Raw genomic sequence first — 25,652 nt, 5'->3', positions numbered from 1 at the left:
AGGGTGGGTGTCAAGAAGAAGGGGCCAGTCTCTTTTCTGGTGCCCTGTGATAGGACAAGGGGCAACAGACACAAACTGGAACACAAGAGGTTCCACTTCAACATGATGAAACAATTCTTTACTATAAGGGTGCTGGAGCACTGCAACAGGCTGCCCAGAGAGGTTGTGGAGTCTCCTTCTCTAGTGACTTTCAAAACCCACCTGGATGCCTTCCTCTGTGGCTTACCCCAGGTGATCCTGCTTTGGCAGGGAGTGCTGGACTCGATCTCCAGAGGTCCCTTCCACCCCCTACCATTCTCTGTGAAATGGGACATAACCTGTGATGCTGTCTTCTTGTTACTTCAGCACAAGTTCACCCTGCATTTCTAGGCAGACACCAGCAAGCTGTGCTGCTTCTTTTTCTCTTTTGAACTAGAAATCAGCACGGGGCCAAGCCTTGCTGCACACTGCCTCTTAGGCACGTTTGTTACCAGAGGCATTGGGTTGCACTTTGATAGTTTGGGCTTTTTGCAGCTTGGGGTCTGAGCAGAGCTCCTGCCCATGGTGTGCAGGATTACCATGTTCCTGTGCTACCCTTCAAAGGCAGAAGACTAACCCCTTATGAATAATCTTCAAATATACTTTGTTGTTGTTGTTGTTATTGTTGTTCCTCAGTCAAAGGCTTAGGTGTCTCAAATCCCCTCACTCTCCCTCAAGGTCTTCTTTCTGAACAGAGGCCCACAGCAATGCTGCTGAGGGTGTTGAAAGAGCGCCAGCTCTCCTGGCTGCCATACACACTGCTGCTCCTGGAGCTGTCACCAGAGGGCTTAGTGGCACAGTCTTTTCCTCTCTAAGCATTAAAAACAATTAAAAGTGCAAAGGTGTTTAGTGTTGGCACTATGAAGTACAGCAACCATGATTCCTTTATCTGAGCCTGAGGAGCATGCATTTCAAGGATGCTCTTTTGTCTGGTTCCCTCTGAACTGTGCTCCCAGAGAGCTTTAACAGCCCTCCAGCACAGCCGCCCAGTCCTGGGCTGCTCTTTGATCCCTGCTTCACAACGACAGTGTTTCATCCACAACAGACAAGGAGCAGAAAGGAAAGAGAAAACCCTTCAAACACTGTCTGAAGAATAACATCAGCATCCTCCCTTTTTTTCACCAGAGGAGGTCACAGGGTGGTGGCGATGATGGGGCAGGGGAGGTTATGCTGAAGGGTTATGCACTGTCTTGCCAGAGCTCAGATGTAGTTTTTTGCTTGGTGTGTTGGGAGAAGACCTTGTGGTGAGAAACCTGATACTTCTTGCTGCAGACACTCCTGCTGTGCACTCCTTCTGTAGGAAGCATTTGTGCTGCCCCGTCCCATCCTTCCTGGGATGGATATAACCACCTTAGGATAGAGATAAGACACACATCTAAGCCAGCTTTGCCAGCTTTCATGTATTCCATTCTCTAAAGCAGCATGTTTCCCCCTTTGTAGCCTTGGGGCTTTGGTGTGCACAACCACAGCTAACAAAGTGCCAGGTCCTAGGGTTTTTGCTCACTTCTTTTACTGCATGATTGGATCCAAGGAGACTGATGGAGTGTGATGAGGTGAGAGGATGCTGAAGTGCAGTCCTGTCCCAGCACACCGCTGTGTTTGTACTTGTTAGAATGGGGAGGGACAGAGGAAAACCAGATCAAACGCTCTTGCCTGCCTCTTTATAGATTTTCCAAACTTCCTACACAGGAAAACCTTTTTTTACACGAAACCCTTCTGAGTTGAAAGGAAAGTTCATCCACACCAAGCTAAGGAAAAGCAGCAGGGGTTTTGGCTTCACTGTCGTTGGAGGAGATGAGCCGGATGAGTTTCTCCAAATCAAAAGTTTGGTGCTTGACGGCCCTGCAGCTCTGGATGGCAAAATGGAAACAGGTACCAATGCTTTATATCACAATCACCACCACTGCTTTGGTGTATTTTTTTACAGCTGTTTTTATGTGCAATTCATAAAGGACAGCAGTCCTCGTCCCCTTTTTGGGAAAGGGCATTCAGCACTCCCATCAGCAAGCAGAGCAGTGAGAGATGTGTTCAAAATCTTACAGCGACGTGTTTCATGTGCAGGAATTTCACCTCAGGTGTCAAAAATACCCAGCTGAGGCTCTGCCAGCTCCTGCTTTCCCCATGCTGACCTGAGGATAGCAGCCAGTAGTTGTGGCACCTTCCTCGGGCTGTGGGTTACTGCTCACTGCTGTGGCAGTTGCTGCTGTATTTTCATGCCACTCACCCCCTCTCCCAAACTATTGCCATTGAGAGAGCAGAGAAGTGGGCTAGTTTGTGTTTAGGTGCCAAGGGCCAATGTGAAAATTGATTGTGAACTCATGTTAGGATTGGATATTGGGAAAAAATTTCTTTACTGAAAGACTGGTCAGGCATTGGAACAGACTGTCCTGAGAAGTGATGGAGTCACCTTCCCTGAAGCTGTTCAAAAACCATACAGGCATGGTGTTGTTGGGTTGATGGTTGGACTTGTTGATCTTAGAGGTCTTTTCCAACCTTAATGATTCTGTGTGTCACCTCAGGTGACAACTCCTCACTCACAGGTGGAGCATCACAACATAGAACATCCCCATGCTGCAGCCCCAGTGTTAAAAAAAGGAATCCTAACTTGATACCTAGATTTCAGAGCAAAATATGTTTGGGACATGACACACAGCACCATATTTGAGCAGCTGGTATTTGAGAGCCTTCTGTTTTAGCTCTCATGTGCTCTCAGTTTTGTTTCTGTCATATGTCAGCGTAGTAGAGTGTATAACAGTGAAAGCTGGGCTTCAAAATAACTCCTAAATGGACCATATACTGTCAACTGAACTTATTATTTTTTCTCATGAGCCAATTCCATGTTCACTTCCAAAACGTGTTATGTACCTAAATGCTTCACGCAGTGACTCCTTTGTGCACAGAATGTTTCCACTCGGCCAAGTGTCACTGAAATGCTGCTGTTTATTTGTGGCACCTGGTACCTGTGGGTGCTCAGATCAACTCATAGGCTTCAGTCCTCACCTTCCCAGGGTGCACAAAACGTTTGATCTATCTGTGTCTGCTGCAGGAGACGTCATAGTCAGCGTGAACGATACCTGTGTGCTGGGGCACACTCACGCTCAAGTTGTGAAAATCTTTCAGTCCATCCCCATTGGTGCCAGCGTGGACCTTGAACTGTGCCGAGGCTACCCCCTGCCCTTCGATCCTGATGATCCCAACACGAGCCTGGTTACGTCTGTGGCAATTTTGGACAAGGAGCCCATCATTGTGAACGGGCAGGAGAATTATGACTCCCCAGCGAGCCACAGTAGCAAAACAGGGAAAGTAAATGGCACAAAGGAAGCGAGACCCAGCAGCCCGGCTGAGGTCTCTTCCAACGGACCCCATGGTTACCCCAACGACACAGTCTCTTTGGCGTCTTCGATAGCAACACAACCTGAACTCATAACTGTGCATATAGTGAAAGGGCCTATGGGCTTTGGGTTTACTATAGCAGACAGTCCTGGTGGGGGCGGCCAAAGAGTGAAACAAATCGTGGACAGCCCACGATGCCGCGGCCTGAAGGAGGGCGACCTTATAGTAGAAGTCAACAAGAAGAATGTGCAGAGCCTCACTCACAACCAGGTGGTGGATATGCTGATTGAATGTCCTAAGGGAAGTGAGGTCACGTTGCTGGTGCAGCGAGGAGGTAAGTCTTCAAAACTCCTTTAAAATATTTCTTCTTGAGATTTTAGAAAGGAAAAAAAAAGTGTCCTGAAAGATCTGCTCTCCTAAACTTCTCTGTGGAAATGGTGTATATCCTGAGGTGTAGGAACTGCCCCAAGGTGGCAGTTATCATGTCACATAGGTGGTTAAAGTTAGGTATTGTTTGGTGCTGCACTGTGGGAGAAGTGTGGGTGGTTTCTGAGCTCATGCACTATACACACATCTGGCAATGCACACATGTGGCTACACCTTTACTTACATAGCAAATGCTGGTCTTACACTTGTAAAAAACTAGTTTATGTAGAACATGGCCTTTTTTTTTTTTCTTTTTGAGCTGTTTTGGGAGATGGGAAAGGCTGTTCTCGAATTTGCAGTGTTCAAAATCAGATATCCAGTGGCTCTTTACTGCGGAAGGGTAGCACAGCTGGGAGTGGAAGAGAGAATATAAACTTCTCCAAGTTGTAAGCAACCAAAATGCTACTTCTGGACATGTTTTTTTGCTGCACAGTTGCAATCTGAGCTCGGTTTTGATGTAAGAGGTTACCAACAGGTGCAAAAAACATCTGACAAGCAGTACAATACATCTGCAGCCCACGTGAGAAGCATATATGGTAGATGACAGACAGGTCGATGAGGTCAATCCATCCACAGGAACGTTTTCCCTGCATCTGTTGAAGTGTAAAGTGATCTGAGGTAGTGTACCCCACCTCACATAGCACACTTTTACTCTGTAGATCTTTATAGTAAAATAAAAATGTAGGGAACAGAACATGGGAAGAATTCTCCAATTTTCAAAGTGTGAGTTCCTTAGAGACTTTCAGTAGTAGGTTTAAAAAATGCACTTTGCTCTCATGATTAATATATGTACTATGGAGAAAATATGGTTGGAAGAAAAATAGCAGCTGTTATTAATCCTCCTGGAGAGTGCAAATACTTCTGGTAACACCATACATTAATTATTTGAATTGTGGCTGACATTTAATAATCTTCCTTGTGCCTTGAAGGCATAATGAAAAGATCTGATGAGGAAATAAAAGCATAGTTTTAATAAGGTAGTTATTAGTTCCCTGGTAATCTTCCTGAATATCTCTCTCCTTTTTTCTTTTTGCCTTTAATCATGATACTAACCACATGTAGAACATTTGTTATCACTTTCCTCCATAGATACTATATCAATCTCCTTGAACTGCCTCTCTCTCTCCTTTGAGGTCCTGACACTTCAACCAAGCAGAGAACACTTGCAGTTCTAAATTTCATGCTCTTGTGCTACAGGACTCAGAAATTGTGGTGGCCCTGGATCCACAGTTAATGACTGAAACATTATTCTTCACATCCAGAAGAGAGCTGGACAAAAAGGCATTCAGGTTGTGGCACAGAAGCCAAGCAGAACACAGGCAGCAATAGTACCCCCAGAACCAAAACCAGTCAGGTTTGTTTGAACCTTATGAGATGGAGCTGGATAAAATGCAACCAGCTTTCAGTGCTGTTGTACTTGGGTCCTTTCTCCCATAACTTCATCTCCTGTTACCCCTGCCAGGTCTTTATCAGGAGTGCCATCCCTAGACAAAGTACCACTATTTATTTTGGACTGATTACACAAATGTATTCAGCTCTGGGTCTGATTACCTCCTTTGGAGTTGTTGAAGTACTTCTCCTTTAGCTCCACTGTCAGTTGTCCTTTCCTCCTCCTCCCTCTGGTGTCCAATGAAGAAAATGCTCATATGCTGTCAGGCATCCTTGCTTTAGCTGAGCATTTGCATTCAGTCAGGCTTTGCATGAAGCATCCCTGCAACACTAAGGCCGATGTTCAGAGCTGTCAAAAGGATTTGTCAGAAGTGATTACTAATCAGGCAGAAAAATATCAGAAAGAGATGTGTAATATACAGGAAAAGCTCTGCCAGCTCCAAGCTACTGGTGCATTCCCAACAACAAGGTTTAATTGTTAGAATGCAAAGGCAGAGCTGCTGAGAGCAGCCTGTAAAATATATACAGCAAAGTGTATCCAGCCAAAGTGCTGCTTGTGGGAGCAGTGAGTCCTGCTGGTGCCTATGAGTGAGGAACAGAAGGATGAAGGTGAAGTGCTCCCTCTGTGTGCTCAGCTGCTCATGTGTCACCTCAAAATTGTTTGCAGGACTCATACACAATTGAGGCAGTGGGATAAATATGTTAAGGACAGTGTCAGGTCACTGGGATTGTGCTTTCCAGAGGCCACACAGAAAACTTGCCTATGTTCTGATTTAGTTCTTTATTTTCCCCTTTCTCCTCTCATTTCTAAGGACTCATTTCTAAGGTTGTATTACTGCTGTTGTTTTCCTGTTTCATCTATCCATGGCACTGGATAGAGCTACCCAAGCACATCTCACAGTTTGGACATCAACACCTGAAAGGCTGAAAAGGATAAACTACAAGAAGAGACAGGGTGCAGGGTTGCTAATTGGGCTGTATGTGAGCTTTGAAAAGATGCTTTTGCTTAGCAAAATGAAGGGACAGAGGGGATAAAATTATTGTCTCTTAATTATTAGGTAGGAGAGAGAGAAAACATAAACCAAAGAGTTGGCTGAAGAAAACTGAGTGTAGTTTGGCTGTGAGTAATTTAAACTGGAAATAGGAAGAAAATGCCAAACCATTAAAGGCTGTAAGTCAAACTGGAAGAGGCTTTGCTGTCTGAAGGGGAAGGTCAGCATTTTTGAAGGGTATGTGACATGGTGCCTGCCACAGGAGAGGAGATGCTTCATAACCCAGCAGGACTATTCAAGGGCTGTGCAGCAGAAAGTAACTAGAGCTACTGGTTACTTCAATGCAGAATTAAGCATGTTTTTCTTTTGTCCCTGCACTGCACAATGTGATTGTGCACTTCACTTAAAGAATCATTATTAATAAGGCTATAAAAGACACACGTTTATTTTGAATATTGGTAGCTGAAAAAGTTCTTTTAACTTTGTACCTGCCAATACATAAAGTACTCCTCTCATTAAAAAAAGAAAAAGGCAAAGAAAGAAGGTGGTAATATTTGCCACTTGAAATCCATTTGTTATTGAAGCCTTGTGTATGCACAGTAATCGACTGAAATAAGCAATTCTCAAATACCTCTCCATTCTGCACAGATTCTATTCATAACAAAAGCAACATTTTGTCAGAATAATTTCTCTGCTTCCCAAGGGACTCTTATTCTGGGAGCTGTGTCTGTGCTGGAACAGGTAGGGGGCTGTTTCAGAACAAGTTATTCTACAAAACTACTATTCTGTGGTTTTCTGAGTCACTAAAATTCAACATTTGTTTCGGATTTGTCTCAGTGAGAACATTCATGTCTTATTGATGTATTTTGTGAATTACCTCAGATAAAAGAGGATTTCTTTTTTATACACACATCCCCCTCCCCCCTTTTTCTCTCTCTCTCTCTTTTTTTTTTTGGTGTGTGTGTGTTGTTTTCTTTTGTTTTTATTATGTGTTTAGATCAGTCTTCATTTCAGGTCATCTAAAAGTATCGATTACTTTGTGCTCAGTTACAAGAATTAAGCTGATCAGTTTTCAAGCAAGTTTAAACTGCTTCCCTTCAAGACTTCCACAGTTAGTGCTCATTAGCACCTTTATTCACTGGAAAGTCAAAAATAGCATAAACCTTGAGCCTGAGCTGTGTAATCCCCTCAAAGATGTGTTTCTGCTTTGCTGCAGATCAAAGTGAAAGCATGCAGGTGAAATGTCACTCACATGTCATGTGTAAATCAGTGGAGTTTCTAATAGCTTTTCATAGTGCCAAATTCACATTGAATTGGGGAATGGAAATCCACCTTCTGAAAATACATGATATATATGCTAGGGTTTCAAAACTAAATATATTTTATGGGGAGAAGTACCAATGCAATGCCTAACTCCCTAAATTCCCATCAGTGGGTGCCTGAGTCTTACCTCCATACAAAACCAAAGGCCATAGTAAATTCCCTGTTCATGGCTCAGTTGAATGGAAGGTGTTCATGGGGAACAGTGAGGTGGGTGGAAATAGAGCAGTCTGTGCTGTGTCTTGCTCATTTTGTTCTTAATTTAGTGGTCTTAAGAGGGTCCTCATGACACATAGAGCTACAACAAAGATTTGCAGCAATGGAACAAAATTACACAGCTCTAAAACAATAAACCTATTAAGTCTCCTTAGCTAGATGGACCTTCCCTTGCCGTTATGGTGATGCTCTTGACATGTGAGGGTAATTAACCTCCAGCACCTCCCACAGAGAGGAGTTACCTCCTCCACCTGCTGAAAATACATGCTAGAGTCAACTGCCCTGGACTTCAAGGCTTCTCTGTGTAGCCTAAAATGGAAGAACATCTTTTTTTTTGTCTCTTTGTTTATCATGTGTCCATGCCATTGAAACATCACATAGGAAACTAAAGCTACATGTCTCTTTCTTTAGGTTGGTTGCTGCAGCTTCAGGTTCACTCCAGCCAGGTTAAGGAGATTTACAAGATACTTCAGAGACAGTGAGAAAGCTTTACAAACAATGTGTCATAACCATTTATAATTGCAAGCACATTATAACAGTACAATTGAAATTAGATTGCTCTTTGAGATCTAGAGTGTCAAAATAAGATGAGTAGGGGCATGGAGCACTAGGTATTTGAGCTGAGTGAAATCTGTTACTGCAGCGGGTTTCAGAGAACATTTCCCCAGGCAACCAGCACCAGAACAAGAGGACACAGTCTCAATCTGTGCCAGGGGAAGTTTAGGCTCAAGGTAAGGAGAAAATTCTTCATGGAGAAAGTTGTTAGCCGTTGCAATGTGCTGCCCAGGGAGGTGGTGGAGTCACTGTCCCTGGAGGTGTTCAAGAGGGGACTGGACATGGCACTTGGTGCCAATGGTTTAGTAGTCATGACTTGATGATCTTTGAGGTCTTTTCCAACCTTATTGATTCTATGATTCTATTCCTCACTGCTCCATCCTTCCTGCTCCACCACAAATACCTGTCAGTCTGAAATTTATAAGCAAAAATATTGTCTCTGTACTTTTCAAGACCCTCTCTTCTCCATGGAAATGAATTTTTCCCTTCTTGGCTCTACCAGAAGTGTTGGAAATAGATCATTTAATGGTAAGAGCCAAACAACCAAAAAAACCACCGCTATGTCACAGTGCTGAAATCAGAGCTCCGTTTTAGTTGCTATCCCTAATGATGTAAAACCATGGTAATTAAGAGCTGCAATCAGCTATTCAGTGCAGACTTGAACTCTTTTGAACTAGCCACTCACTTCTGTTTGCCCTTTAGGTTTGCCTTTAGTGAGTTGAAAGTCATGCCATTTAAGCATCTGGCTGCCAAAAAGTCTCAAACTGTCTCAGTAGCTGCTGAATTAGAGAAAAACTGAGTCCAAAGTGCACTTAGAACAAAAATCACAACTTGGGAGTCATCTGACCGTTAGTTACCACAGAGCGTGTTTGCCTGTGCCAAAGCTTCTGGAAAGGGAAGAAAAGTTGACCATTTCCAGCAGTGTTTTCAGTTCCTCGAACAGAAGGGGGCAGAGCATTATACTGAGGTCTTTGTGCTGCGTTTGGATCTGTAGGAACCCTCAGGAACACTGTCTCACTGACCCCAGAGCTTCTAGTACTGATCATTATGCATGCCACCGTTATGGTCAGTTTTCTTACTCTGCTCACCAGCCCCCACCACATTGTGGCAGCTTCTTCCTTCACCCAGGGCAGGAGCACATGATTCCTGTCTGTCATCTGATGTACTCAACTAACCTCTGATTTTTTTTTTTTTTTTTTTTTTTTGGGGTTGTTTTTTAAATCCCATTTCAAGTCAACTTTCCTTTTCCTTGTCTTTGTTCTGTCAACCACCACCAGCTGCTAACGCTCCCAGCTCTACTCGGGTATCTCCCATCAAACCTGTTTGTTGAATGTCTTTGCACTTTGTCACTTATTTGAGCAGTGCAGCAGTACAGCTGATATTGTGGTACAAATTGTACCATCTAGAATTAACAGGTGAGGGGATATTTTGGACAGCTCACAGGCATCCCTCAATATTTACTAAATCATATTTAAGATGTCCGAGTCAGGGTATTCTTAAATAAGTAGATGTCTGTATGTAACACCTGGGTTTATTTTTTAAGTTCATTACTTTGTGGTTCAGGGTTATTACTTTGTAATTCCAGAGTTACGGATTTCCTGCTTCAATTGGGAATCTCATTTGACATTTCAAAATCTGGTTTTGGTTGTTTCCTCTTGCTTATTTTTTGTTACTTTTTTCCTTTAAAGAGATTTGACTGGGAAGAAGGAAATCAGATTGGTAAAGTTTGTAAGCTGGCCTGCAGACAGCTTTAGGAGTGAAAGAGTTTTCAAACGTTTTGCAATGTTGGTTTTTCCTTTTCTGCAAATAGACCATCCAAACAGATCGTCCAAAGAGACCCAACTTAGGACTTAACGTGCAGGGAAGGAGCAGGTTGAGTGGAATTATATTCTAACAAGGCCACAAAAACTTGGTGAGACTTTAAAGCAAGTTTTACGGCAAGTTTGATGTCACATTTGCTATTCTCTTGCAGCCTTATTCTGATTAGGCACTAGTATCTCAAGGTGCAGATACAAAAAATCAGTTGAAGTCAGGGAAAGATGAAATAAAGGAAGAGCTGCACACTTTGATATTTTTAATAAGAAGTTTGAAGTTCATAGCCCTTGTTAGAATTGCTTATGTGCATGTATTTCAATCCACTGTGCGAGTTAATTTTGCTGTAAACAGCTCCGGAGGGTTAGATACGCCTTTGTGGGGCAAGGCTGTGTATTGTTATGCGGCACCACGCACTGATCACCGGTAATTGGTTTTGTAAAGCAAGCTAGCAGGAGCTTGTTTTTCCTTTGTGATAAAAATAAGCCGAACTTAACATTTAAAATCAGGTCGTCTTATAAATAATGTAATGTTTTGGGATTACACAGGGGTTTGGTTTTTTTCTTTTCGCCTTCAAAGTGCTTTACAGGTGTTAATCTTAGTGACATTAGCCGTTTGGTTTTGACGACCTGAATTTGCGAGGTTTGGGATAATTCCGCTTGATGAAAACGTGAGAGGGAAATTTCGGTGCCGGTGAAGTCTGTGGGAAGGCTCCAATTAGACTCCAGGAGGCAGCAGGGTTTCACCAAGGTTTTGGATGCCTACAACTGCCTTCAGCCACAAAGAGTAATTGTCGGTAGCTTGTTCAGACACCAAATAGTTTGATGTGCGTTACTAATGTTCGTACAAATAGTGCATTTGTGGGAACTAATTAATTAGCACTGCCAGGCCGTGCTGGAGTTTCTCAATGCAAGGCATCCATTTGAAACAGTAAGTGACAAATTCAAATATCAAACCTCAGAAAGCCCAAGCAGTTTAAAATCCTACATTAAGCTCACAGAATTCTAGATACAAAAATACTACCTCAGAGTTCTTTCTGTCTTTTTTCTTTCCAGCCTCTCATATTCATATCCAATTGCCCTTTCTAAACCCTGGGAGGCTGAGAAACTCCCAACGAAGAACGTTGTCATATGAGCACCTGATTCTAAACCCAACAGCTTATAATGTAATGTTCTGATAATAAAAGAGAATTGGCATTGCTGGTACATGAACATTTTAATTGCCTGCAGAATTTCCAGCCCTTGCTGGTGTGATACATGCAAAGTGCTGACACTAATCTGTTAGTCATTTGAGGCACAAGTGTTTTCCTCTCAGCTACCCTTCATTAACTCCATTTGCACTGATTCTCTTCTAAAAATGAGTAAGCAAATGAAAAGATGCCTGTGAAATCTGCTTTTTGGGTCAGCTTTAGTTTTAGATCAGTTGCCCTGCATCTTTGTGGCAGCATGGCCTATCTACACTATAGCTTGTGTCCCCCAGATATATGTGTCATCTGAGCTCCAAAGTCCTTTGGAAGGGTGAAATAGGATGTAGCAGCTGCTGATTCATTGCTTGGCATTCTGCTACACGTTAATTTCAGCAGCTGAGATAATTTACTAAAGTTTTGAGAGATTTCACAAAGTGTGCTGTAAGGCCAGGAGGAAACCTGGAGTGTGATTGTTAAGGAGGCCAACAATTAACATATTATGGAATAAGGAAATAATGTCAGTGTTGCCTAATCTTGCATGCTGACAGCACAATAGTGGTGGTGTGCGTGTTATGCGCATGGCTGCCTTTCTGTGGCAGGGAGTCTAGATCTGCTTTGAAATCAGTATGAAAACCAAAGCACTTGCTGAATGCTGGAAGAAAAAAAAAATGCCTGAAATCTTCCCATCAGGATGTTTTATTGCATGAACCACCTTATCTTGCAGAAAGGAGTAGGCTGTTAGATGAGAACAAAACAGGAGGTTGCTTAGCAAATGAAAGATGAGAGCTCTGAAATTCTTCCTAAAGGTGGTTTGTTTGGATTTTTTTTTTTCTCTCTCCCTAGCTTAAAATTTTGAAAGTTGGCTTCCCCCTCCCCACTTTGTGTTTTGATTTAGGTTTTGGTATTAAATGCTGAAGTGGTATAAGTGGAGCAACTCAAACCCACACAGTGTTGTTTTATATCAAATGTGATGTGATGTAACACAAGGTGGCACAGCAGAACCTAATACTGTGCATTAGATAAGGCAGATTTAGCTGGAGATGTGCCTCCCACATCTTCATCGGGATTTACACAGCAGGAAATGGAGCAGACTGGAAGCTGTGCAGCAAGAAGGCTTTTATTCCACCCAGTTTTTTCCTCCTACCCTTACATCCTGCCTGTATGGCATTTTGGTATGTGTGTACTAGTAAATTGTAAGTTTTTATCAGCCACGTTGCAGGTGGGTGCAGTGGCTGCTGCCCTCATTTGGCATGATTATAACCAGTCATAATAGAATTAATGAGGTCTCAGAAATCCAAGAAAGGTCTTTGTTTATCACTGTAATTAAATATGTTTGGAGTGTCATTAAAAGCAATAACAGGTGGAAGAAGGATGACTTTGTAATGGGCTAGTCAGTGGTTTTGTTCTGAGACAGATTGGTTTTAAATCTCTGTCCTTATGTCTCACTCTTCTAAATTTAATTCTTTTCCCATTCTGCATTAGGATTTTATGTTTATTCATTTTCATGTTTATTTTTTTCTTGGTCAGAAGGACCGAGATGGTCATAGCAATTAGGACTATACCAGCTTTCAGGCCCTGTTAAAGCTGTGTCTTTTGTGCCAGATGACCTGCAGTGTACCATGAGTTGGACTTGTGATGCTGGCAGGGCTTGTAGATAAACCAGATGTGGTAGAGGAGGCTGAACTTCAGAGGGATGACCCAGCTGGCTGAGAATGCTGGAGCAGGTCAGGGCCCTGTGGCTAGGAGCACATGAAGGTAACGTTGATAGGGATGTTGCAGGTGAATATCAGTCCCCAGAAGTTTTAACTCCATCCTTATCCTCAAAGGTTAGTTTCTGAGGTGTAAACTTGCATGCTTACAAGTATATTGAGCTCCTGGTTTACTTTTGTAGAAAAACTTTATTTTAAATCAAATGAAGTCACGTTTTGTGACAACATCTACAAATCCATTGTCTTCTAGTAAAGATTTTCTGCCTTAACATGCCATGTGTGCATGTGTGCTCCCCAGGGCTGAGTCTGGCTGGGTATTCTATAAATATTAGCTGATTATTAAGGGATGTTTTTTTTATTAATAGCACCATCAATCCTATGCCAAGAGGCCCCTATTTGTAGACATCCCCTTTGTGCAGGCTGCTCTCCAAATATGAAATATGAGAATCTACCATAAGCCACATGAGTTTGAGCATGGGATTTACACCTTGTAACAGCCCCGTTATAAGTCTGAAGACAAACACCCTCACTGAGCAGGATAAATTCAGATATCACAACAGCAGAATACTATTTCTCCTCTACTGGTGTCCTCCTGAGCATGGAGTGGCAAATGAGATTGGCCTTGAGCTGCTGCTGCACTTCAGTACTCACATGGCCATGCCACAGGGCAGCCAGCTCTGGAGAGGGGGTTTGGCACCAAACATGCGCAAAACAACAGCATGCCTGAAGATTTGTGAGCTGTACTTTAGAAATAAAGCTTGCAAGCCATGGATTCTGTGGGCTTATGCAAAGGTATTGGTACCTTCATGCATATCCACACATGTATGCTTATGTATATGATAAAATCCATGGGTACACATAGCTACGTAAAAGAACATGTGGGTTTCCAGTTACTTCCCGGTTCTGGTACTTACCTTCTGAACCTTGTGAGGTTTCAGAAATTGAATGTTTATGTACATCTTTGCTTAAATATTAACAGAGATTTTAATCTAAGTGTATGATTCCAACAGCTTGAGCTTTAGGAACAGCTCTTCATTTAATGAGCTTCAAAATAAAACTGTAAGAACTTCTGACTTGCTATCAACCATAGGTTAGATGGGTGTCACACTAGTTCTCAATCTATTCCCTCATACTCTTGTGGCATTACTATAGGTGTCTTACTACACAGTTACATTTATGTTTTTGTAGCAATTAGCCTCTATCTTTATTAGCCTATATCTTTATAGCTTCTAGAAATCTGTTCTGGTTTGAGATGCTGAAAATACGACTCAGACTTCAATTACCAGGAATCGTTTAGCATCCTGACCAAAAATGAGTAACTGAGTCTAATGCAATTTAACACCTTTATAGCATCTAGCACTGAAATTCTTGTTAATGGCAATAATATACTATGCCTCATTATGTTTTTGCCAGTGCCAGTGGGTTAATAATGCCTGAGATGGTCTCTTGAAAACATTGCTTTCTTACCATTAGCATTGAACATTAGCATTAGAAACGCAGCATTTTTCTCTGTGTTTGGTAGTTATGAACCTTGATTTATGGCAGGGCTCTATTCCTGCCTGCAGTGTAAATTATTCTCTCGCTTACAGCTTGCATTGCATAGCTAATTTTTTTTTGCTAGCGCAGTGACACTCTTGTTATGCAAATCACAATGACGAGCAAAAAAGTTGGACAGGGACAAGGTAGGGATTTTTTTTCTAGATGGTACTCCTTATACCTCTATAGGCCTTGCCTCTCGTGCTGCATATTACTCTGTTTTCTTGTTCTTTCTCCGGTCTGGAAAAGATCAAATTGCATCTATTTTTTTTTTATTTTTTATTTTAAAGACAGTATTTGTCCTTTATTAGAAATTCTTTGGCAATGGTTTATACAGAATCAAGGGGACTGCTTTATCACTAGCAGCCTCCCCAGCCCTCCCAGCAGCGCTAATGGCCATTAGCGTTAATTATTTAAAGTTCCTTGTTTTGCACACAGAAAGCAGCTATCAATGTGCCGTGCCAAATAGATGGCTGTGTACACCCTGACTCCAGTACCTTACCCCTCCTCTTTCAAGATGTCTGTTTTCTTTGATACAACCTTTGGTTTTTATTCAGCCCAGTGTAAGCAAAGCTATTTAGAAAGGTTGTTATTATTATTTTTTTCCCAGGCAGGAAATTTTCTCTGTAAATGTTAACCTTGTGAGACAGTCTGAAATGTTTCTTTTCTTGTGGTTTTATTTGTCTCTTGCTAAATTTTAGCTGTTGTGCATTCTGGACTGCAGACAACATAATGGCAAAACCAAAGGGGTGACCTTTTTACTTAGGCCCACCTATAGCTTTTTATTTATTTTGTTTGCTGTCCAATAAAGTCTCCAGATTAGGAGTGGTAAGCAATCATGAGAAGTAAAGATCTGGACAAAATTGTTCTTTCTCTTCAGGTGCAAAACCACCTCAAAACTGAAAAATGCTGAGCAGTAGCCATAGATGTTATAAGAAATAAATGATAGACTGGCTTCTAGACTGGCTCTTAGCAATTTCAGGCACCTTTACCCTATGGGTAGGTTGTATAAACTGGTGCTGAGTTGTTCTAACTTCATCTGAAATCCCATTGAAATGTGTACTTTATTTTTTAGAATAAAATAGAATTAACCAGGTTGGAAAAGACCTCTGAGATTATTGAGTCCAACCTATCATCCAACACTATCTAATCAACTAAACCATGGCACCAAGCACCCCATCCAGTCTCTTCCTAAACACCTCCAATGATGGCGACTCCACCACCTCCCTGGGCAGCACATTCCAATGGCCGATCACTCTTTCTATGAAGAACTTCCTAACATACAGCCTAAACCTCCCCTCATGCAGCTTGAGACTGTGTTCTCTTGTTCTGGTGCTGGCCATCTGGGAGAAGAGACCAGCCCCAACCTGGCTACAACCTCCCTTCAGGTAGTTTTAGGGAGCAATAAGGTCTGCCCTGAGCCTCCTCTTCTCCAGGCTAATCAACCCCAGCTCCCTCAGCGTCTCCTCATAGGGCTTGTGCTCCAAACCCCTCCCCAGCCTTGTTGCCCTTCTCTGGACACATTCCAGCAAGTCAACATCTTTCCTAAACTGAGACATCTTTACTAAACTGTTGTGGAGGGAAAAGCATTCACTCCAAATAGCCTTTACATAACCAAACTGTTTGGCTGGATTGACTGGATCACTTCTGTAGTTCCTAGAGGTAGGTCTTCCTTATGATTCAACTTCAGATCATTTTGATTCACTGTCACTAAAAGACAGGGCTTTAGAACAGAGCATGATGTGGCTGGTGTTCATCTAGGTAATTTCGGAATATTTGTGGCCTTCTGAGGTCTTGCCCAAATCAGGCCCAGACTACGACATGGACTGGTAGTCTCACGTTGTGTTCTGCATATGCTCAGGAAACCAGAATTTGCTCTGTGTTGTAATCTGCCTGTCTTTGTTTGCATAAAGACAAAAAAATAGGGAAAACATACCTGTGAATACTGACGGGCACTTCATGTTAGAAACAGCAAGGCTTGGTGTCACTGACTTGTCCCATCAGTTCTTCCATGAACTCATTGTAGGCAGAGTTAGGGAACTTAAGAGTTTCTCAGCTCCAGGAGTTGTACCACAGAAGACTGCAAAATTAACACATAGCAAATAATAAGAATTAAGCTGAGTTGTGGCCTTACTTCACGGATGGCATCACTCCCAGCATAATACCGTGTCATGGAACAGAAATGCTGCTCCTGATGGGTAATGGCTTTAAGAGTGCTGAAGTCATGGTACAAAACTTGCTTAATGATTTGCGTTTTTCCCCCCTATGTTATAAAACACAGTTGAGCAGATGGATGCAGCCAGCTGTACATAGAGCTTTAGGGAGTACTGGGGAGAAGAGAGAGAGGGTTTTGTTAAGATAAATGTAATAATCTCTGTGATAATTAGTTTAATTTAGATCCCTGCATCTGACTCATTTTTGACTAACCTTGTATGAAGCCTGTCTTGCCTTGCTGACGAGTCTGTGAATTTAGTTTGATTACAATCCCTTTTTTTGTACTTGCAGATTACTCACTGATCACTGATATTTTTCATTAAGCAGTTGCTTTATTACATTGTTATTTAGAGGGGAGTAATTTGTGCTTTCTAATTAATTTAATTCCAGGCACATTTAGTAAGTAGCTACAATGAGCCCATTCAAGGGGTTTTAGGTCATATTGACATTGTTTACCAGATGTGCTCATTTGTTTTAAAACACTGTTAACTCTGTGATGGCAGCAGCCCCATTAAATTGCATGACTCTTCCACCATCCCTTATCTGAACCTCCAAACCCTCCCCAAATGGGTAGATGCGCTTCAAGTGCTAGTGAGAGATGTCCACAGGCATTAAATACAGAGAATTATATTGCAAAGAGTCTTGATGCAAACTATTACATTATCACATTTGAGGGCAGAGCACTGAATAAGCCTTTTGGCTTCCCTTAGCCAGAGATGTCAGTACTATTACTCCAACCACTAAAACATTGGATAATGCCAGTGAGACCCAAACTGGGTGTTATGACCATGCTCGGGTCATTTACCTCTGGAAAACTTGCAGCGAGGCTTCAGAAGACAACAGGACATCTGGGAGGATGACCGCAGGAAGCAAGGCATGGCATGAGCAGTAGTGGGACCTGGATAATGTAATCAAAAGGCTAATGTCATTCAGAGTTGTCACCATCCCAAATTCATAGGCATGGGCAATGTTTTTTGCCAGAAGCTTTATGGTAAAGCTCAGCATTTTCTTCCTAGTGATGCTCCCAAGATTTGGGGCGTTCTTCAACTGCTTTGTGCTCATCACTGTTAAATTCTGTATCTATTCCATCACCTGAGCATGAAAAGTGTGCGTGATAGCTATCATTTGTTCATTTGGCCTGCTGTGTCAAAAAAAAGGGGGGTTTAAAATGAGACCTGAATTAGATGAGTAAATAGCATCTTTACAGGGAAATCTACAGGCAGCTTAATCCCCTGACTATAAGCTCATCCCATGAAGGCCTGCCACCATTCGTTAACATGTTCCACAGTCACTTATTTTGGTAAAAAGTCAATTACTGCTTGTTCTGCAGCAAAGTCTGGCACAGAGAAGTGACACTGTAAGATTCATTGGCCTCTGAAGGACCCACCAAACAATGGTGTCTTGATGTGTTCTCCAGTATTTTTCTACTGTTTTCCATCTCTGTTGGATTAGAACAGCCAAAATTCATGACAAACTTTGAAGGAAAGGTTTATTCAGTAGCTCACACTTAATAAATGTTAACATTTAATGCTTATGATGCAATAAACTGAATTATAGTACAATTTGGACCAACAGCCCAGCTGCATCTCCACTTTATTTTTATATATTTTCTTTTGTGGGGAGCATTTAAATTGCTGTAATAACTTTTCTGGCTTATGTTGGTCTGTTAAGGGTGCGTGCATGCATGGAGATCTGTTCTACCTATTGATTTAATAGGAAAGAGCATCTCTTGGAAAGGGAGAGTAAATGTGTGTGCATGCATGTGGAAGGAGAGAGACAGCCAGAGAGGGAGAATCTCTATCTTTGTGTTTATCTCTGTGATAAATGATGCCTGTTAAAAATGTGACTTGCCGTGAACATTATTAGTGCTTTCCTCTTTAAGTGTATTATACAAACACTGTCACCGTCAGCAGAAATGAAGCTGCGGTCTTGATTGTTTAGTTCAAACAGTTTTGATGTTTCATTGTCCCTCAATCAATCAGTGCCTGGAGGGGTATCAGCTATTGGCTGGGAATGCAGCAGAGTGACATGCAGAGCACAGCTATTCCTCAAAAGCTGAAAATATTTCATTTATAATACTCATTGCAGTTTGCATCCCAGTGTGTGAGCAGGCAGCAAAGTGAGCTCTGTTTATCATTTTTAATTGTGTATCCTCCCCATTCCGAACTAACATCTCCCAAATTACCTTAAAATGAGCTCTTTTTTTTTTTTCCCCCTACAGATTTGTGATTTGGTTGCATCACTTATTTTATTCTCTATATAAAAGTTAGACGAGGGCATGGCTTTTATCACAGACAAAATGCATAAAGCAGAAAACGTAATGCGGCACAAATGCCACACAAATCACATCCTAAAGACAAAAGCAGATTTCAAACATCTGAATTTCTGAGCACTTAATGTGGAGAGTGTAATCTTCTGGTTTGGTTTATGGTTGTTTTCTGGAGTGTCACACAGAGCAAAATACAGGGAGTTCCCTCTCCTCCAACAGTGGAAGAAAGGAGAGGTGATGTGCAAAACACTCAGGAAAGAGCTTTTCCTATGTTGAAGGTATATCTCCCAGCCAAGTGTCTCCTTTGCTGCTGGGAATTGGACTATACGTAGAAGTGGTCGACAGAAATCCCACTTGTGTTCTGTTTCTCATCACAGAGCAAGTAAGAAGCTGCTCCAGAATGCAAAACTGTCCTTGAAAAAACCTTTCTCTGGTGCCCTTCCCGTTGTTTCTTCCTTTGTATGGACTGCAACTTGTGTAAGCCCCCCTTCTCCAGGCTCCCTAGCATCCCCACAAGGGTCAGGACAGTTGCAGTGCTGCTTTCAAGCCTCAGCTCTCTGAAATTGTAGCTAACAGATGAAATCTCTCCATTTAAAGATTTACACTTAGGATGGACAGGGAGGAAAATGTGTGTTTTTTCCCTTAACATTCACATTTTTAGGGATAAGGGCTTATTCCATTCACATTTTTAGGGATAAGGGCTTATTCCTCCTCATGCCTTTGCTCCGTTTGTGCCTCCCAGCTCGAGCCAGGGCACATTTTCCTTTCAGAAATTGATTTCTAGAGAAATACTTTTTAAAAAATCAACCTGTTCTCCTGCGCTGCTGCGATTGGTCTGATAAAATTGCCGAGCCGATCGCGTCAGGAGGAAATAGCCTGGGCTTAATTGTAAGCTAAGTCTCCCGTAATCCAGGGGAGCATTTGAGATTCTGCCCAGGCACTGGGTTTCGGCGGGTACTGAGGGCTGTGGGTTTCTCTCCCAGCCTCCCGGCTGCTGCAGCACAAGTCAGCATAGCTAATGCAGATAGAGCTCTCCCCCCGCTCCCGTCTCTCGCTCGCTCTCCCTCTGCCTGTGCTTTGATTCGATATGAACAGACTGGTAACTCCGATGCGAGAGCGAAAGCTGACATAACTCTGCAGATGGCTACGTTCGGATGATACACCTAGGGATTTTTCTTTAAGGGAAGGTAACGGTCAGATGCTAATGTTTATTTTTCCCTTGTTGCCATTTTTCAGGACTGCCGGTCCCAAAGAAGAGCCCAAAGTCGGTAAGCACTTTTCAGCTACTATTTTTGTCTGTTTGTCTGCTTTGAAGGAGAAAGGCGTGAGTTCGGCTTGGTTTTTTGTGGGTCTTGATTATTTTAAGTTGTCTTTCTGTTGCAACCATGATTACCTTGTAAAGCTCCTGCTGCATGGGGAGAGGAAAGAGGAAGGCAGTATGGAAGGGGGACTTGTTTGCAAATAAAGCCTCAGGTTTACAGATCCTCATCCCTGACAGATGAGCATCTCTGTCATTTAAGTTAGGGGAAAAAAAAAAGAAAGGCTATTGTTTCCTTTTGGAAAGATGGGAGGCTCCACCTTCTTGCCAGATAGCAATTCCTGTCGGGTGCTCATAGGCACCAACCTCTTCCATTAACTCCCTGAGTTTTCTGGAGTCCCCTTGGCTGAATTATTAACAGAATGGGAAAGCACACACCTTGTTGAGAGAGACAAAGCATGAACGGAGCATGATTGCCGTTCCCAGGGAATACAGTTAGCTGTCTGAGTGAGCAGGATTGTGCTGCAGGTGTGAGATTCCTTATTTCCAAACCGCCCCCCCAAATAACAGAGCAGCATTTTTGTGTCCCTTCTGATTTCTGTGTAAAGCTGTTACCTGGATAACACATTACCTGATAGAATGGAAGCCCTCATCTAAAGTATCATTAAAGCTCCCTGAATGATAATGTAGAGGAAATTCATGTGCTATTTGTATGCAGCAAAAAAGGAATGTTTTGTTTTTCATGGAAATGTAATACTTGGAGCCTGAAAGTTTCCAGTTATCTGTTGGGGGGGGGGGGGGAGGGAAGGGAATTCTCTCCCAGCAGCTTTAGAGAAGCATGTTGTAAAACAGTGCAAAACTTCACCGACAGTCCCCAAAGGGTGTCAAAAACTGCAGCTGTGCACAGCCCACCTTGCTGCAAACCTGGGCAAGAGGTTTGTGAAGGAGCTGAGCAGAAGGCTTCTGCTTTTAATATGAGTTCTCTGTTCATCCAAAAAAGAAAGCCCTGAAATAATTAATGTGATTCTGATGGCTTAGGGCAGTGCTGATTAAAATCATGTGAGCCCAGGCCTCTACCATTGTCAGCTCACATTAATGTCGAGAGGCAGAGGCGCAGGGTGCGCTGCCTCGCGAATCGCGGGCACGTCAGACCCCGCGCGCTCGCCGCTGTCACGCGCGGGGATCGCTTCAGCCTTGGGTAAAACAGAAGCGAGTGTGTAAAATCCATCCGCGTCCGGCACGCTTCTCTGTCTGCCTGCACCTTCTGGCCCGCTCAGAGCAGGAGCGGCTGCACGCCATCCGGAATCCCACTTCGATCATTAAACCAGCCCCAATCGATTAATCTTGGTCTTCTCAAAGCACAGAGGCTACTGCTTTGACACAGGCACGTTTGATGGCAGGTGAAGTGGGGTCCTGTCATGTCAGACGCCTCTCTGGCTGGCATTGATGCACCATGAAAATCTCTGCAGCATCTAAATCCACCTCAGGATAATCCTGCCGTGGTGAACAAAGAGGCTGCTTGCAAACAGGTGTAGCTCTGAAACAGACTTCTCCCTGCTATTTGCTCTGAGGAGCAGATCAGCCCTGGGAAAGCAGTCCCACTCCTTCGCGTGCCTCTCCCAAACCTCTTTCAGCTCTAGGGTCCCTCCAGTAATTTTGACTATGTCCCTAGGCGGTGCTGTTGCCTCTGAAGCACAGGACTGACAACAGACTTGCCCGCACACCGGATCATTTGCATCAGCAATTAGCAGGGATGTTTTACACTGCCGCATTGTATGGCAGCTTTAATGACCGACCGCTGCTTGGAGGGGCAGGGCAGAGCGTGGCAGAGTCAGTACAGTCACTGCTTCATTCCCAGGCATCAGTGATGTGCATGGGGTAAGCATGGAAACCTGGAGCAAAGCACCTCAAGGCACCCATGTGCAGAGGAGGAAACTGTCCTCTGGGCTGTCTGGGGCAGATTTACACCAACAATACAGCTCATGTGGCCAAGGCAATGGTCAAAAGCATAAAAGCAGCAGTATTGCTAAACATCTTCCACAGTTTGGTTGCAGGGCTGCTGCTTGGCTGTGGGGTAAAGGGAACCTGGCCCTCTTAGCCATTGTGATTCTATCTTGCTCTTGTTCTGACAGTGGAGAGCCAGGCCTATCCTGCTGGCATGCTTCCAGGCTGGGATGCTGTCCTGCTGCACCCTGCCCTTGCATTTTCTGGGGATGTTTTGCCGCACTTTCAGCTCTTGGGTGAATGTAGGTACTGCCAACTGAACTGTGTGACCATGGGCTGTCCTCAGCACTTGGCTATGGGCCTTGGGTTGAGTGTGCTGCCTCTCTCCCCAGCTCCCTTTGCCTGACACCGCAGGGGAGCTGTTCTTCAGCATTCCTTAATGAATTAGCTGCAGTTAGAGGACAGCCTACATCCAGGCCAGAAGCAGTTGGCCCCATCTGAACTCATGTTCCTTCTTTTCCTTCTGCTGCATCAGGGAAGACATGAACTCAGCTGTCCATCCTCTTCTGCTTTGCTCAGCTCAGTGCTCCTATCCTTTCCCAAAGCCTGAACATTCTCTCAACTTGCTGTCAACAGCTGTCTCTTTCTCAAGCAAGCCCTCTGTTGAGCTATCAGCCCCAGCCCCATATTCCCAAAAGGCCAGCTTCAGGCTGTTGAATACCTCCCGACTGGGATGAAGAGTTTTAGCCCCTTGGGGAGGGTCTGTGGCACAGTCTGGGAATATTTTTCTACTTTGAGCTCAATTTTCCTGAGTGGTATTTTTCAGACCCTGTATCAACCATCTGATGAGCTTTGCCCTTTTTAAAGAAGAGGCTTTCAACCTTGGTGAAAGAGACAAATCAGTGAAAAAAAAGTTTCCAGCGGTACACAGGACTGGGCCCTTCCATGTTCTTTTTTCTCCTTGTACCTACACTAAGGATGTGCTCACAGCAAATCTCTGTTCTGCTTCTTTGTTTTCAGATTCCTATTGATTCTTTTTTCAGATGAAAATGGATAATACATTTGTATTGACCATACAGGGATATACATTTTCAGCGTGCAAGGTCTCTAGTATAGCAATTTCCCCTTCAATTATTTTGGTATAATGTGGATGAAAGCAAACTTTTTCTTTTTCTTTTTTTTTTCCTCCCCCCCTCATTGGTTGCATCAAAATACTCCACAAGGGGGCAAAGATTCCCATTTCCAGCTTGGTTTGCTGTCCCTGCCAGGACCAGCTTCTGCAAACTGCTCTAGAGCACAGAATGTGCAGCTAAGATCATCAGAAGACAAAATCACTGCAGGGGAGAGGAAGTGCTAAGTTTCCAAAAAACTCTCATTTTTTCTTTTGGGTGTAAATAAATGCATTGTCAGCATAGCTGAACTGTGGCCAAAAGTGCAATTCCTATGCACAGTCTGTCCCTGACAAGGGACTTGACAGCATATTTTGGGTGGATAGTCAGGACTTGGGGCTCTGCCGGTATCCTGTTTTTGTCAGGAGGAGAAATTGGTTCCACAACATGAAGGTTAGTACAACACATCCTTCTACATACAGGGACCATTTTTCCCCTCCACCTTGAAATGCAGTGGGAGGAAACCACAGCAACTCTTCCCTCGTGCAGCTTTATGCCTGGAGACTCCCGTGCCAAAAAGCTTTGGTGTCCGTTCATGCTGCAGGACATACTCTGTGCCACCATCGCCTCTGCTGCTGCGGGTTTCTCTCTGTTTGACACAGACATACACAACTGCTGCTAACAATTAGTGTCCTGTCTCTGCCTCCAGCCACCTCTCAGCCATGTCATGGCCCTCAGTTGTCTTAACAGTCACTGTACAAAGTAACATCTAATTACTCTTCCATTTATCATGAATGACAAACTGCTCTCTGCTGTGTGGGTATCTGTAACATTTTCCAGGCACTTGGAGACTTTTGCAAGCAGCAGCTTTCCTTCTCTCCCCTTGAGAAGCACAACAGCTTCCAGCTCCCTGGCTCACATCACCTTCCCTCTCCCTAATCAGAGGACAGTGTAGGCTCAGTGTGGGCTCACTCAGCCTCTCTGCTGAGGCAGGAGCTGCCTTTCAGCTCAACAAATGCAGTGTCTGTGGCTGAAAATGGGATTGCACAGTGGAGGAAAGAAATCCTGGAAGATTGATGTATGCCCAAACTCTGACCACTGCTGCCCCTTCTTCTGCAGGACTTGCCCCCACAGCTTCACTCAGAAATCTGAGCCCTACTGATTTGCATAGACAGCTGTAAAAGACCTTCCTCACAGTGCTACATTCTCTTCATCTTATTTTTTGCTGGATGAAGACTGCAGTTTTAGCAGGGTTGTACAGAAGCTGGTGCAAGACACATATCTCAGACCTGGGGCTTGGGTAAGGCATGAGAGGCTCCAGCTTTCCACATACTTAGTTTGTCATGGCTGTGCTATAGTGCCAATGTAATTATTTATTCCCATCACTTGTATCTGAATGTGCAATCTGCCTAAACAGACTCAAAGTAGTCATCTCAGTCTTGATTTCTAGACACTTTTGGTCAAAAGTCTTTCTGGCAAGATGTTCATGCTTAGCAGCAGCTCTGGAGATGACCATAGACTCTGGAGAGTCAGGAGTGCTCTTGCTGACATGGGTACTTCAGTGCTCCATGCTCTTGTAGCTACTGTCAGAAGGTAACATGATGCAGTTCATGGGCTTTACTTTGCACTGAAAAACATGAGCAGCATCTCAGGGTGAGGTCTGAACCACCTCCTAACCTCCTCTGTAGTTGATCTGTCCCCAGACCGCCCCATGCTCATCTGTGTGAGCTGAGCAAGCTGAACAGTCAGATTCAATTCCAGGAGGATAGGTCCAAAAAGTAGGGATGAGGCAGGAGCCATCCTTTCATTGATATACCTTCAGCTCATCTCTTTTGAGAAAGATCTGCTGTTGCACCAAGGCACAAACTTCTTCATCTGGGCAGTCCCCACTGCAGGAGCAGTGCAGAGAGGAGAGCGGTCAGACCCCTTCAAGTCTTGATGATGTTCTGGAGCTTCTACAGACTGGCTGCAAACCTTTTTGGCCTCACCTGGTGTTGTGAAAGTCAATTAATATCTTCAAGATTTAATTTTATTACATGTATTCATTATTTCCATGGTTGTGTTCCCCTTTCTCTGTTTCCCTCTTCAACTTCTAAATAGAGATGTTTCAGGTTTTTCAAATGAGTTACTTGAAAATAAAAAAATATGTGTCTCTGAATACATTTCCCCCTATTTCTTGCACAATGCCTTTGTATTGCAGTTGCAACTCTAGTTTAATCAGAGGTGGTTTGCTTGAGAAATGCTGACGCTTCCGTTCACGAACCAAATACAAAACCGAATTCATAGGTTGCTCAACATTTAGACCTTTCATAGCATAAAGTTGAGAGCACCTCTTAAAGTTCTAACTTTTATTTCTTTTTGGATCA

The 25,652-nt window shown here is 43.3% G+C and overlaps 1 protein-coding gene across 1 annotated transcript in view; it reads left to right on the top strand.

The window, feature by feature from the left end:
* Positions 1-25,652, top strand: part of MAGI1 (membrane associated guanylate kinase, WW and PDZ domain containing 1) — a 369,638-nt gene that overhangs the window by 310,997 nt on the left and 32,989 nt on the right. The window contains exons 11-13 of the mRNA XM_054161149.1: positions 1,708-1,890; positions 3,065-3,685; positions 20,212-20,243. Coding sequence (XP_054017124.1) covers positions 1,708-1,890; positions 3,065-3,685; positions 20,212-20,243 — 836 coding nt within the window. The remainder of the gene's footprint in view (positions 1-1,707; positions 1,891-3,064; positions 3,686-20,211; positions 20,244-25,652) is intronic.

Source organism: Dryobates pubescens, chromosome 1, assembly GCF_014839835.1.
Source record: "Dryobates pubescens isolate bDryPub1 chromosome 1, bDryPub1.pri, whole genome shotgun sequence".
NCBI lineage: Eukaryota > Metazoa > Chordata > Aves > Piciformes > Picidae > Dryobates > Dryobates pubescens.
This window is presented reverse-complemented; position numbering and strand designations above follow the sequence as displayed.